At 42.9% G+C, this 14259-nt stretch overlaps 2 protein-coding genes across 2 annotated transcripts; one reads left to right on the top strand and one right to left on the bottom strand.

Annotated features, from left to right (window-relative positions):
• Nucleotides 1-2700: 2700 nt before the first annotated feature.
• LOC100846764 (ervatamin-B) lies at nucleotides 2701-5054 on the top strand. Its single transcript, XM_003578608.4, has 2 exons — nucleotides 2701-3359; nucleotides 4166-5054. Exons 1-2 carry the CDS (start codon nucleotides 2819-2821, stop codon nucleotides 4756-4758), a joined length of 1134 nt encoding a protein of 377 aa, XP_003578656.1. The 5' UTR covers nucleotides 2701-2818; the 3' UTR covers nucleotides 4759-5054.
• A 236-nt stretch (nucleotides 5055-5290) lies between these two features.
• On the bottom strand, nucleotides 5291-13381 carry LOC100846155 (uridine kinase-like protein 3). Its single transcript, XM_003578606.4, has 16 exons — nucleotides 13024-13381; nucleotides 11708-11898; nucleotides 11504-11595; nucleotides 11009-11078; nucleotides 10789-10904; nucleotides 10330-10426; nucleotides 9749-9828; nucleotides 9358-9552; nucleotides 9163-9246; nucleotides 9025-9085; nucleotides 8078-8138; nucleotides 7596-7689; nucleotides 7450-7522; nucleotides 6420-6502; nucleotides 5701-5891; nucleotides 5291-5565 (listed from the first exon to the last, which is right to left on the bottom strand). The coding sequence occupies exons 2-16, from the start codon at nucleotides 11868-11870 to the stop codon at nucleotides 5556-5558; spliced, it is 1470 nt and encodes a 489-aa protein (XP_003578654.1). The 5' UTR covers nucleotides 11871-11898; nucleotides 13024-13381; the 3' UTR covers nucleotides 5291-5555.
• Nucleotides 13382-14259: the final 878 nt, after the last annotated feature.

The raw sequence follows: 14259 nt of genomic DNA, 5'->3' as shown, positions 1-14259 counted from the left end.
TCCTTGCTATTTTCTCCGATTCAAATTAATCGGCGCAATGTTAAATTTTGTAAACGAACATCTTTGCTATTTTCTCCAAATTCATTGTTTGCAAATTTTGTTTTTCAAATTTGAGAAGACGCAAAAATAAAAAATGTAGTGAAGAGATGTCCAAAAACTGGGACGGCCACGGAATCCAGCGAGGTCCACTTCCCCGCTCACCCTGCCAGCGTGCGGGGCAGCCTGATTTTTCGCAGTGGCTTCCCCTCGACGCGCGGTGGGGTAGCGGTAGCATGCTTCCCATCAACCACGAGATCCATGCCAGCATTCCGTTGGAGCAAAGGTGGATCCGCTGGGGCAATGAGATCCTACCTCGATGGAGCAAAGTAGATCGAGGCGGCCCCACGCGCGGAAGTGGTGAGCCACGGGAGTAGATGAGGATCCTCGGGGTTGGCAACACCGCGGGGAGGTGGCGACGGAAGAAGACACGCAACGCACAGCGCAGCTAGAGAGATGAAGGGGGACACGCGATGGGGTAGGGAAGATGCTAGGAGACGATAAGGATGGGGGAGAATCAGGCGATTGGCGATTGATGATCAAACAACCCACCCGTGTTTCCCAAATGCACGCAGTTTTCGGGGTTTTCAAGTCAACATGTGGCCATGCACGTGCGTGCATACAAATCGCAAACGGGCATACGGCCCTTATATTTGCACGCGCGTGGCATGGATTTAGAGCGAACGCGAGGAACCTGATCGAATTGGTCTATTGGGTCGAACGCGCCCCTGGCCGAACGAAACGCACACGTTGCAGATCGTGTATGGAGATGGATTTCCTGGGCCCCCGATCGGTACTTCCGCCACGATACAAAGACGACAGTGGCGACTCGCTGCTCCTCCAATGATGATGATGGCACCGGCGCCGCGCCAGAATCCGGACGTGATGCGTGCACTGGCGGCTCAAAATCACTAAAAATAGCATTACCCCCGTTGATTATGTTTATTGATTATTGTGATTTCTGAGTGCTCCGCTGACCGATGCAAACCGTCGGCGGCGGTACGCATATCCCCGCAGCCCGGTCGGGCGCCGGACTTCTGATGCAGTATTACTCCGCCCTCGTATCACACGACGTCCGCCGCTTTTAAATAAATTCAAGCCGGCCCCTTCAATGGACATAATTTACAAAACATTTCATAAATCGACTCATTACATGTAACATATTTTTTTAAATATACTCAGGAGTTTGAAGCATTAAAAATGGACATCAAATTTTAGAATTAAAATAACATAATAAATTATATTTGAATTATGTAAACTAATTATTTGTATTACATATTTTAGAACTTATCATTATTATGAACTGTGAACAAATATACAACAAATGTTATGAACTCGTATTTCAAACATTTTGAATCATTTAATATTTAATAGTAAATAGTAAATTTATTATAATATTATTTCACTAAATTTAAACATAATTTGTAATTGAAGTAGTGCCATTTTTTTATTCTTCACTGTTTTTGACCAGAGGTCGCGATAGATTAATTTGTGGTTGTCTTGTGAATAATAATTTGTATGTATCTTAAATTTCTTGGCAAAGATTTTGAAAGCTTATGTCTACCAAATGTGTAGATAGATGCTTCAAAAGTGTTTGGTTGTCTACCTTAGATGTAAATAAACTGAAGACTGTGCCTATATGTAAGTTGCCTGATTTTTAAGAAAAATGATTAAATCGAAGTTGACGAATCAAACTGTTGGATTAGTATCTAGATCTAGTTACCCTTCCTTTTTCTTCATCCGTTTCGAATCTGAAAGCACACATCATATCTTACACCGAGGAATCAACATATCTCTAACTAAAAATCAAATCCGATAATTATATATCTTACATGTGAATCTAAATAGAAAGTTCTAGAATGCACAAGGTAATTAACCACGCGGCAAACGTGGTTAGCTATCTTCAAAATTTGACTAATTATAAAAAAAAATAGTGCGCAAGGTATCTGCATGGCATTGCTCATATATTGGTGTTCCATGATCAAATGTATTCCCTCCGTCCCGGAATACATTATGTGACTTATTTTGGGGCGGTGGGAGTATATGTTGTTTATTTGTTTTCTGGGTTCATCAATCGACCATATATCCGTGCCTGTTGTGTACTAAGAACAAGACAAGAGCGTCGACAAGGTGTTCGCCATGCACTAACGTCGCCGTCGGGAGATCGTGTAGGCAGTGAGAGAGGCTTCAGGTGATCAAGCGGGCGCCGGCGTGTGAGGTACTATACTGGTTGGCAATTACTCTGCGTAAGATTTAAGAGGGCTGCATCGTCGTCGTCACGTGATGAGATGTACCAACAAGAACATCGATCGGGACACCGTGGCGACACGATATATCATCGCGTGTGATGAGATAATGGATCAAAGGAGATTGCATTTCTGTCGAGCTCGATCGATCGATCGGGACAGGGATGGAATTTACTTTTTTCATTCCTAAATATTTATCGCTGTTTTAGTTCAAGTTTGCACTAACTGATCAAGGAGTCGTTGCATGTGCATGCGCACATGTCTGACAGATGTACCATGTTTCATCGACATTAATCTAATTTAATTTTAATTCCACGCCTACTCTACTCGACTACACATCGAATTCGATTCCAATAATTGCGGTGTCCGGCCCGTGTGTCTTCTTCTTCTTCTGATGACGACGACCTTCGCATATAAATTAAACGCGCGCGCAATTGATACTGGCTCCGGCCGGCACCACTAACTAACCAGCTAGCTATCTTAGTTAACCAAGCAGCCAAATCCATATCATTTCTACTACCACCAAGGTCACGGCCATGGCTCCTTTCTCACGCTACCGGCGGCCATGCCTCCTCCTCCTCTTGGCCCTTATCTCCCTCCAGAGCTCCTCTGCCTCCTCACGCCTCTCCTTCCAAACCACCACGGCCTTCGAAGAAACGGACCCGACGATCCTACAAACGATGGCGCCGCGGTTCCAGCGCTGGAAGGCGGAGCACGGCCGGGCCTACGCGACCCGCGACGAGGAGCTCCGCCGGCTCCGCGTCTACGCCCGCAACGTGCGCTACATCGAGGCCGCCAACGGCGACCCCGCGGCCGGGCTCACCTACCAGCTCGGCGAGACCGCCTACACCGACCTCACCGCCGACGAGTTCACGGCAATGTACACCTCGCCCTCGCCGGTCTTGTCAGCTCACGACGACGAAGCGGCGGGCGCGATGATGATCACCACGCGCGCCGGGGCTGTCGATGCCGGCGGCCAGCAGGTGTACTTTAACGTGTCGACGGCGGGCGCGCCGGCGAGCGTTGACTGGCGGGCGAAAGGCGCCGTGACGGAGGTGAAGAACCAAGGCCGATGCGGTACGTCTCAATTAACGTTAGTTGATTATTATTACGTGGATCCACACATATCTATCGTTCGATGGATTTATTAATCCTTTAATCGATCGATCTCCAATTATTTGTGATCCACCTGTCTGTAAAACACATGCATGGCTCTCTGCGATCCACATGCCACCATGTGCCTGGCTGCCTAGCTTAGCTAGCTTGCTATCTTCGTCATTACGGATAGATACACAATAATTCCTTACTTAACTACTACTGCTATCATCATGCATGTATATAGTGCTAAACAATCAACATCCACAAGTTGGCCCATTCGCTGGGTGATGTGTGGTGGATATAATTCAAAATTCCGTCTTGTACGAAAATTCCGTGCTCATCGGAGCAGGAAGTTTAGATAACAATTTCAGATTTCAGTGTTTGAAATTCCACCAAATTTTTACTAAAACCTTATCAAAATTGCAGTAGGATGTAAATTTGTCCTGCACAAGTTACCCTGTTCTCATTTAATTAAAAACGAAAAATGACATGATATAGTACTTCGTACTCGATTTTAGAATAGAGCAATTTACATGAGCTATTTTGCACTGGACTCAAATTGTAGTCAAACAAGAAATTCTGATTGAAAGACTGAACTTCCGAGGTCCATAGAAATTTTGTCCAAATTTTAGATCTACTTGCCGTCATGCAAAACTAATTAATCATTGCGTGTGGCTGCGTAAATCATGATGTTTGAAGCAATAATTAGAAAAAATAAATCAGTAGCTAATTTTCTTATGTGGCCATGTGGGTGATTAATTATGTTTCCTACGAACGATCGACAGGATCGTGCTGGGCATTCTCGACCGTGGCGGTGGTGGAAGGGATCCACCAGATCCGAACAGGGAACCTCATCTCCCTCTCCGAGCAAGAGCTCGTCGACTGCGACACGCTCGACTACGGCTGCGACGGCGGCGTGAGCTACCACGCGCTGGAGTGGATCGCCTCCAACGGCGGCATCGCCACCGAGGCTGACTACCCGTACACGGGCAAGGACGGCGCCTGCGTCGCCAACAAGCTGCCGCTCCACGCCGCCGCCATCTCGGGCTTCGCGCGCGTGGCGACCCGGAGCGAGCCCTCGCTGGCGAACGCGGTGGCGGCGCAGCCCGTGGCGGTGTCGATCGAGGCCGGCGGCGCCAACTTCCAGCACTACGTGAAAGGGGTTTATAACGGGCCGTGCGGGACGAGGCTCAACCATGGCGTCACGGTGGTCGGGTACGGGGAAGAGGAAGGGGATGGGGAGAAGTATTGGATCGTGAAGAACTCGTGGGGGAAGAAGTGGGGCGATGGGGGCTATTTCAGGATGAAGAAGGACGTCGCCGGCAAGCCTGAGGGGCTCTGCGGAATTGCCATTCGCCCCTCTTTCCCGCTCGTCTAGCGCTAGCTACGTCTACGTGGGTAATGCTTCTTTTTCTGCAGTTGGTCACTGGTCGGGCCTGATTTATGTCGCTGCCGCGTACAGTATACTACATTTGTATGGGTAGGAATTGTAATTAACAAATTAATATTAGGTGTAAATTAAGCGCAAGTCTTTCTCACTAGAGGACGTGTCAGCACATATTATAATCACCAATCTTCCCTTGTGTTCCCTCCCGTCGCTGTTGTTTTAGTGCAAACTTCTACTAAAACAGCTTAGCGACAAGTATTTAGGAACGGAGAGAGTATATCATATCACCAATGTACGACGAAAATCATACAATTTGCGTATAACACTCCATGGGCACCAATGCACCATTGATGGCATTTGCTGTGCGGCTTTGATGCAATGTCGTACGATGGAAATCGTACGCAGTCTTTTCGTTTTGTTAAAATAAGCACCAACCTTCAACATCTTGCTCAGGTAAGTTCGGCCGTGATACAAGCCGAAGGCAGAAGAGAAATAGCACCATATTTGTAACAGAATCAAGAGATAGATGTGAAAAAAAATTGTGAGCAAGATTATACAGAATCCTGTATGAACAGAGCCAGGAGAAGAGATTGATTTGGGTACAACAGAAATATGGGATTGTTACATTTATGTTTGAGGATGACAGTCTGTAATGTTCTCATGATATACAGTTTCCGGTATGAACGAAATGATATGGGCATCTGCGAGATCAGAAATGTAAAAATAAACTTCTCAGAGCTATTTGGATAACATCGCAGGCAGGACGACTTGGCATGACTGCCCAATTCTCACAAAAGCCTGCACAGTTTTTAAAAGGATGGAACCAGTTAACTCCTAGGCATGACTGGCGATGGGATATGGAGAGGAATCAGTTGAGTGATAAAGCTCGATGAAAGGCATAAACCAGACCACGGGAAAAGAGTTATAACTCACCTTGGACGATTTTTGTCGTCAGCAAAGAATGGCGTTGATGACTGATAATCATCTGTTCCGAAGTATCTATCTCCAAATTCACCCATTCCAGGGATGACACGGAAATCATCATTAAGACCGAGCTCAATCTCCGATGTCACAATCTTGACCCTTGGGAATCTCTTGCTAACTACATGGACACCTTGAGGAGCCTAGGATAACAGCAAACAGTTTCAGTCATGGGTTCTCTGCCTTTCAATCACTACGTACTAACTGTGAATGTAATACCTAAACTGACATCCAGTCATGTGAATGATGAGAAATTAAAACGGATTATTCACTTGATTGAAAAGCTATGTTTCTACTAAGAATATATATTTGACTATAACTAATTAAGTTGTCATTTCTTGCATCTTCATGTGTTCGTTCATCTGCAGAGCCAAATTTGTTTTAGCAGGAGGCGAACCCTGGCTTTAGTATATTGAAACCGTTATCAGCAGTTAATTCCAAATACGAGGAGTGAGTACCACCCACTAAAGCAGCTTCTAGTTATAATTGGCTATTCTGCTCAACATTCCGCAGAACTACATATAAAAAGGTTGGCAAATGCGCTAAGACATAGCCCTTAACTAGGACGTGTAGTCACCTAATTACTTCTGCAATCTATACAAGAATTCCAAAAATGACCACCATACTCAAATAAATGAAAATAAAGAAACTCAGGACTTCAGAAGGCTTACTGATATAAGATTGAGGAATATAATATTTGCTTCTTGTACACCCTTGTCCAAGAGAAGAGAGATAGCTTGAACAGCTGAATTTCCTGTCAATGATGAATAGGAAGAATATGATTAGATGAGATTAATGTCCAACAGTTGAGCACATGTGCTTGCTTGACAAATATCCTCTCCCAGTGACGCGAAACACAGTATAACTCAGTGAGATTTCAGAGAACCAATTGATGCTGCTTACTAGATAGTAGAAATGTATATATTAAAAAAACTTCTACCTAATCACAGTAGTACAGATATTTATACAGGAGCAAAAGGTGCCTTAAAGTGGGAGGTGATAGTTGAGAGGGTGAGCACTCAAATTTTAACAATCTTGGAGTGCTATTATTTTTGCAAATCAGGCCATCCATGTGACTTCAAAAGTTATGTTTTCACTTCAAAAGCCTATAAGGGTTCGGGCTAGTAAGAGCACAAGCCAGACTCAATCTGAGCTTAAATTACTTGTCACTTTCACCAACAGCCCTATTTGCTGGCACACTGGTGGGTGGTGGTGACTAGTAGAAGGTTTTGCTTCTTACAAGGTGGTACCACAGTTTGATTACACTGGAACAAATGAGATTAAATTCTTTAGTAGCATTAAGGGAGACCGAGAGTTTGTGCAGAAGTTTTGTGTCATCAAGTATTTAAAAGATGTCGTTGTGGTAACGGACAATGGTATTGAAATATTGGGGCTTTGTGGGTGTTCTATAACAGGGTTTCTCAACTTCTCTTCATTTATCCAAGCAAATAGTTGATGATGTACACTGTCAAGACAAGGCATATACATTTAGAACAGCACCAAAGATAAACGAACTAGCATGAAAATAATAATTTGCTAAAACAGGTTTCGTATCTAAGGTGCTTTACAAAAACAAGATAGGCTAACAGTCTAACACTATTTGATAAGAGAGAGGGGGATATTGATTTTATAATAATTTCCTAAATTCACGTGAAAAGTTGTGTGCTCCAGGGCACAGATATGTATGAAACATCAACAAACCTGTTCCCAGTATGGGGTCCAGCAACAGAACATGCCTTTTTGCGATATCTTTGGGTAAATTGTGATAAATGAGCTGTAAAGTCAATTAGAACTTAGTAACTGAACTCATCTTAAAAAATGATTCAAAAGTAGATTAAAGATCAAACCTGTTTCCCATCATCTCCTTCCCTATGAATAAGTATCTTCCCAATCTTTATACCTTTACAGCATGCCCGCAGTGCATTCTCCATACTTTCGCCACTGGAATGAAGTTTGTAGCATATCACTATTGCATTTTTATTCAAGGATGTATTATGTGTTTTGTTCATTTGTGCCTTAATCATGAATCGAATTCTAGCAATGAATTATTAAAAAAAAACGTTGACTCAACAGTTCAACTATGTACTTTGTTCATACAAATGAAGGTTGAGACCCATACGGTAAAAGCTAAAAGAGGCTAGAACTAAATTCCCAGCATTATCTAGTGTGGAGCATTTGTAAACTACCACTGTATCATTTTGCACAGGCTGTCTCAGGCATATAAATTCAGGACATTTCCGTCCTGTGAGTGCCAAAGTAGCTCACTTGTTTAGTCAATTAGAGCCTCAACAAAGTGTATATGGTAAAAATAGTCTGGAAAAGTTGGTACCTCCTAATCACTGAGATACCACATAAACTTCTAGAGAAATCCACACCAGTGTAGACAGATCCTGCATGCATAATGGCAAATATGTGAACTAGTTTCAGGAGAGGATACAGGTGCAAGTAACTCTAGGAAATAGTATTATTGCAATTTACAAGAGATTATTATGACAAAAGAATAGATGTGGATAAATTATTACAACCTTTTCCATCCAATCTGAGTCTTGAATCTGGGTGGAGGACGGTGCCAAAGGCCTACACGGCCCACAGATGGTAGGAGCTTATAGTATTGTCATGCGTTTGGGGTATGCCACTTGGGGATTGTACATAACTTTTCTACCTAACAGTGTGTCAAGACACAAAGAATTTGTGTTTTCTCAGCAAAAGAAAGATACTCCCGTTTTCCTTTAATGCTAAAGCATGAAATTTTGAGTAAGGAAGCAATACTAAACAAGCATGATAAATCCTCTTGTTGGTCAATTGTTGGCAGAGGATTTATCGTACAGATTTATCATACGGCTGATGTGGCCTAGCTCACATGGCAGTCAAGTTGGTCAATTGTTGCCACGTGTGCGAAAACCAGGTACAAACATGGTAAGAGTAATCTAAACGGTATTGATAGTTCGGGGGTGTGTTGTAACCAGTATGGGAGTCGAGGGGGCTAGTTTAAACTCGGTGGCTAGTTCGGGGTTGTAATATGGACTTGTCTTGTTCAGGGTTGTAAGATGGACTTATCTCAAAACTATTGGTAACAATTTCCGTCCCTACGATGTATTGGATAAACTCAAATACCGTTTAAACCTCTATGTCCGGATAGTTTATCCAATGATGTATTGGTAACAATTCAGCCCCTATGCAAACTTACAGCGAGTAAAATCCCCAATGCAGTTGAAGAGATAATTTTATATACAAAACAAGAATCATGGGGAAGATCACCATGCAAATAATACTTACCAGTGGGAGTTATGACCTGCTTTTCCTTGAAAGGAAGATGACCAAGACCATGCTCGACGACCTATTCCACAGTAAAATTTAAGAGACCACACGAACCCATATAAAAAAAATGGTCATGTCCATGTACCAAGTACTGACCAATCGAATCAACCGATCAGCATAAAATATGAAATCATGTGTTGCCGTGGCAGCATCCCGTATTATTGTGTGCATGCCTCGTATCTGAAAGAAAGAAGCATTAAGAATCTTAAAGTTATGCACCATACGAAATAGAGTCCTAAAATATACATGCAGTTTAGTATGGAGACATCAAGCAGCAAGCACATTAGATACCTGATAAGTAGTCGGAATGACATATAAATTGGGGTGTAGTTTACAGAGATCATTTTGGCCAAGTTTAGTGCGGATATGCTGAACGATTAGGTCAATTGCCACATTGTTATCTGCACCTCTTGGAATGATAATATCAGCATACTTCTTCGTAGGGAGGATGAAGTCTTCAAAAGCTGTCTTAACAAACTTTGAGTACTGCAGAAAAGAGTTATATTCAGTGCAAAAATTAACGTAAACATAAATGACATGTGTAGATAGCATAAGTGTGGTACCTTAATTCAAAAAAACTTAAAGAAAAGATGTTGCAAAAACCAACTATTCAGTGTGAGTAGAATGTTGATAAGCACAATACTAGTAGACAAGGAGAATGGAGATATATGAGGCTAATGACCTGTTCTAACACATCAAGAATATCTCTACCCTTGTCAATGGTATCGCGGCGGATTCTCCTTGTTAATCGCACATCAGCATCTGAAAAAGAAGTACAAAATAAATGCACCATGATAGACTGGTAGGGGGAATGGCTTGAGTACAGAGCAACTTTCTGCATATCGAAAAAGTCTGTCGACAAATTATACGGAGTTCAAAGTAGGGGACAGAACCAAATTTGCGACAACATATTTTAGTAGGACCTCTCTCAAATTTATTATTTAAAATAGATGTTTCTTATTAAATATACCATCCAGATTACTGTGAAACCATAAGTACGTTGTATATAAAAGTAAACAACAAATTCTTATTGAACAATTTATATAATAAAAAAGGGAGGGAAAATATTAAAAACAACACATAATATACTTCCTATTCAAATAATATAGGAGAGAAGCAAATGCCTGTACCATAAATTAATGTGAAATATTGACACTGCCCACATGTAAAAACATGAATATGAAATTAAATGTCCTAGGTTAAAAGACATAGGCAAAGTGGAGACAAGAAGATATCATCAACTTAGGATGCAAATATAGGTACCTGTATCAACAAAGATCTTCATATTCATTAGATCCCGGAGACGTGAATCATGGAAAACAAGAATTCCTTCCAAAATTATTACATCTGAAGGATTGACCTAACAGTAGTCATAAAACAAGGATTGCTTCAATAAATAAAGTGGTACATATATGAACAAATGAGGTGGCGCAATTCGCAAGCACTCAGCGGTAAACCAACTTACTTGGAGAAAATATCTCAAGATAAAACCATTATGAAGCAATATGGTGCTTGCTAAAAATTGTGTCAGCTAGAACTTGCCACATACAATACTATATTTTACAATAATAGTTTTCCTGGGAGAATTAAAAATACTCTACAATCTGCAGATACTGATTGGAAACTTAAGGCCATAATCTAAAGTTGAACAGAGAACAGGACCAGGAGACCCTCAGTTTATCAGGTGAGGAAGTTATGGATAGCACAATATGTAAGTAGTACCTTCCTTGCACATGACACGCTCTTATGTGTTTTGAAGTTGTAGCTAGGAATGTCAACAGCTTTGCCATGTTTCAAGTTTTCCATACAAGAAAGTAGCATATCGGTATCAAATGCATCTGAAATTAGGACAGGAGCAGCAGCAGCAACAACAAAGTCAGTACACCTCTCTGGCCACTGGCACAGGCAGAAAGACATACTATTTTCATCAAAACATAAGTACCTGGATGATCGAAGTTATAATCATTAACATGGACCAATTCTTCATCAGACAGTCCATAATAAAATGACTCCTGCAACATTTGAGATAAACAGTGTATGATGACAGTATGATATCTAGCATTGAGGGGAATATCTAGATGTTTAGCTCTGTAGCATGATATATTGATAGGCAGTGGTGAACTGGCATGTTTGCAAAACCAATTTTGGTTTCATACTTCAAAACAGTACATATCATTAGTAATATTTTTAAAAGTACTGTTATCTATGTATAATAACAGATAATACATGAAATCACCATAAGCAACCACATTACGCTACCTTCAAATAAGCTCAACTACGGAAATACAAAATAATGAAAGGGGTAACTGGATTACAGGAACCTTGACATCTAAAAATCAAAACAAAAATGAACCACACACTTATAGACCAAAGCAAATGAACCATTAGTAACTTTACAAGCAATCAGAAAACAAAGTTAAGGCCGCAATACACAAACCTGAGTAACAACAACTACACGCTGATCACATAGCTGATCGATGATCATTTTGCAAACAGTGCTTTTACCTGAAGCTGAACCCCCAGCAACACCTGCAATCCAAACCAAATTAGGGGTGTGGTGCCTTTGGGGCCTTGGTGGTAAGCAACTATATTTTATTTGATTACAATAACAAATAGACAACAGCACCCATGGACTACTAACCAATAATTAATGGCTCCTGGTGCCCATTCTCCAGGCCTGATGTTGTTGGTTGTTCCTCCCCTGACATGGAACCCTTGATGTCCAGCTTGTCCAAACGAAGAGCTGGGTAATGGACCTCAGAAGTGGCTGCATCAAGCACTTTCCCCGCCGAGTATGACCCCATAGTTTGTTCACAAACGGACTAGAGTCACCTGGATATCAAATAATCAAATATGGACGTCTTCCAATTTGCAACAAGTACTAACTAGAAATGGAAAACAGATAAGTCTTCACAAATCATAAGACGTGATGCAGTCATATCGGGGGATAGCCTCATACTACAATGGACTTTGTGTAAACATGGAATATTTTGCATCAAACAAACCAAAGGTTGCTGGAATATCTAGATGTGCAATATTTTGCCATACGATTGAGGCCAGTTACTGCAAAAAAAATGGAAGGCGTTCTAATTTTCTAGAAAATATCTTATTAAATAATCTGAATTTCTCCATCTCCACTACCACTACACTTCTTCCCCCCACCAGCCTATTCCTCCTCTTCCCTGATTTCTCCCCAACATCCGATGGCAAGGCCTATTATTGTCCAACTGCTCTGATTCCTGCTGGCAGTGGGAGGGGGACACACCAAACCGGAGGGGATTACCCTCCTTCAATCGGGGACGTCTTCTAGCATCAAGAAGCGTTGCGCCCTCATCTCCCAGTCATCTAGTACTGCACTGGCGTGGAGTGGATATCCAACTGGGCTTGCATTGATTTCTTCTTCTGTTGATAAGCAATCCTAGATTGCTTGTATGGATCATTCTACGAGTTCCTTTTTATCTCCAGGACCTTTTTGTTCGTTGCTGTGTGCAATCAAATCCAAACATTTCTGCCTCTCCTTCAGTTTATCAGATTCGTTTGTCCAGTGACACTTCAGAATCTAATGGATCCTTTCATGGTACCCTAGTAATCTAGTCCATCATTGGCAGATCTAGCATTGTGATTTTGTGCCCTTGGAGGTAGTGGTAGGTGCGGTGTAGAGGCATTTGATTGTGTGTCTGTCTTGCTACTAACCAATTCGTGGCTGTCTATATGATCGTATCAGTAAAGCTGGTTGAATTGTTCATCATGTTTTAAGTCTAACAGTCGATTGGTTCAGACTCTCAACAGTTGTGCGGTCGGTTAAATATCAGAACACGGTCCATTTCTACTAATTCTCGAATTTTGTTGCAGTAGCTGGCCCGAGTCGCGTTGGAAAAATATCGCACATCAAATGGAATCATCTATTCCACCCGTTAGAATTAATAGAAGCACGGAATTGCACTTCGTCTCCTTTACCTTGAGCAGGTGTTGTCGCTGCGGAGGAAGGAGAGGGGCAGGCGGCTGACGGCGGCGAGCGGGAGGACGTTGCTGGAGACGCAGAGGGGGCGAGGACTGCGACCGGCGGTTCAGCTCGTCCACAGCGCAGGGGAGACGACCTCGATCGCCAACCTTGCCGTCGGGGAGGAGGCGGATCTCGGCGAAGGAGGCAGTCGGAGGGGGGATGGGGAGGGGGACCTTGTTGTTAGGGAGCAGTCCGGGGCGGATCTCGGAGATAGAGGTCGGAGGGGGGCCGGCGGCGCAGGTTTTTTCTCCGGTGGGAGCACGAGACGGAGCTGGCGCTGGAAACCTGGGGCCAGCAGTTCCAGCACCTCTTTGCTCTCGTTCGCTCGGAAGGTGGGCGGCGAGCTTCTGGAGCTTCTGTGGCACCGCAGGACGGTGCCACGTCGCCAGATGACGGCCCACCGGCCCAGCCCACGGCGTTTCCGCAGAGCCACCTGCAGACTGCAGGACAAGACCAGCGCAAGCCCAGGCCCAGGCGCCAACGCCGTCCACCTGCTGGGCTGGATCACGTGTCTACCATTCGTAAGGTTCCCCTACTTAAACTCACGTCGCAAGACCCTGGGCCAGATCTGTGCGGCTTCCGCCCGACAAAAAAGATCCTCTAAAAAAAAGACTGGTACCCGCTCAAAAAAAAAAGACTGGTCACAAAAGAAACTAAAAAATTTCGCTCAAAAAAAAAAGAAACTAAAAAATTGCTGCAGGACGGGACGGTTTGTTTAATCTTCTTTTTTTTTAAGTCTAGAGGAAATTGACAGAACATTAGGTAATCAAATTAGTCCTAATTACAGATTTACGTTACGTACGCCACATTCTCGGGAAGCCTTTACACCGGGAGTTGGCAGTCCGCACAACTTTGCACCACTCTTTATTTTGTTGACTTTCCGTTGCCTCTAGAACATGCATGCAACGCGACATGAGTATCACATGTCAGTGAAAATAAGGAGTGTGAAATATATTTTACGTGTTGTAAATCAATTTTAGACACAGGACGATTTTCACGGTATCTTCCGTACCTTCTGTGTTGAGTACGTTCTCAACGTTTGTGTTCTGTTGCTTACTACTCCATTTAAAATACCGCTCTCCGTCCCTTTCAAAATAAGTGACGAGAATTTGTATGGATTCTTGTACAAATCCACGGAAGGAGTAGAAGCTAACGTATGCCTACTGCATTTTCTATTCGCTACTTTTCCT

Source organism: Brachypodium distachyon, chromosome 4 (assembly GCF_000005505.3).
Source record: "Brachypodium distachyon strain Bd21 chromosome 4, Brachypodium_distachyon_v3.0, whole genome shotgun sequence".
Taxonomy (NCBI): Eukaryota; Viridiplantae; Streptophyta; class Magnoliopsida; order Poales; family Poaceae; genus Brachypodium; species Brachypodium distachyon.
This window is presented reverse-complemented; position numbering and strand designations above follow the sequence as displayed.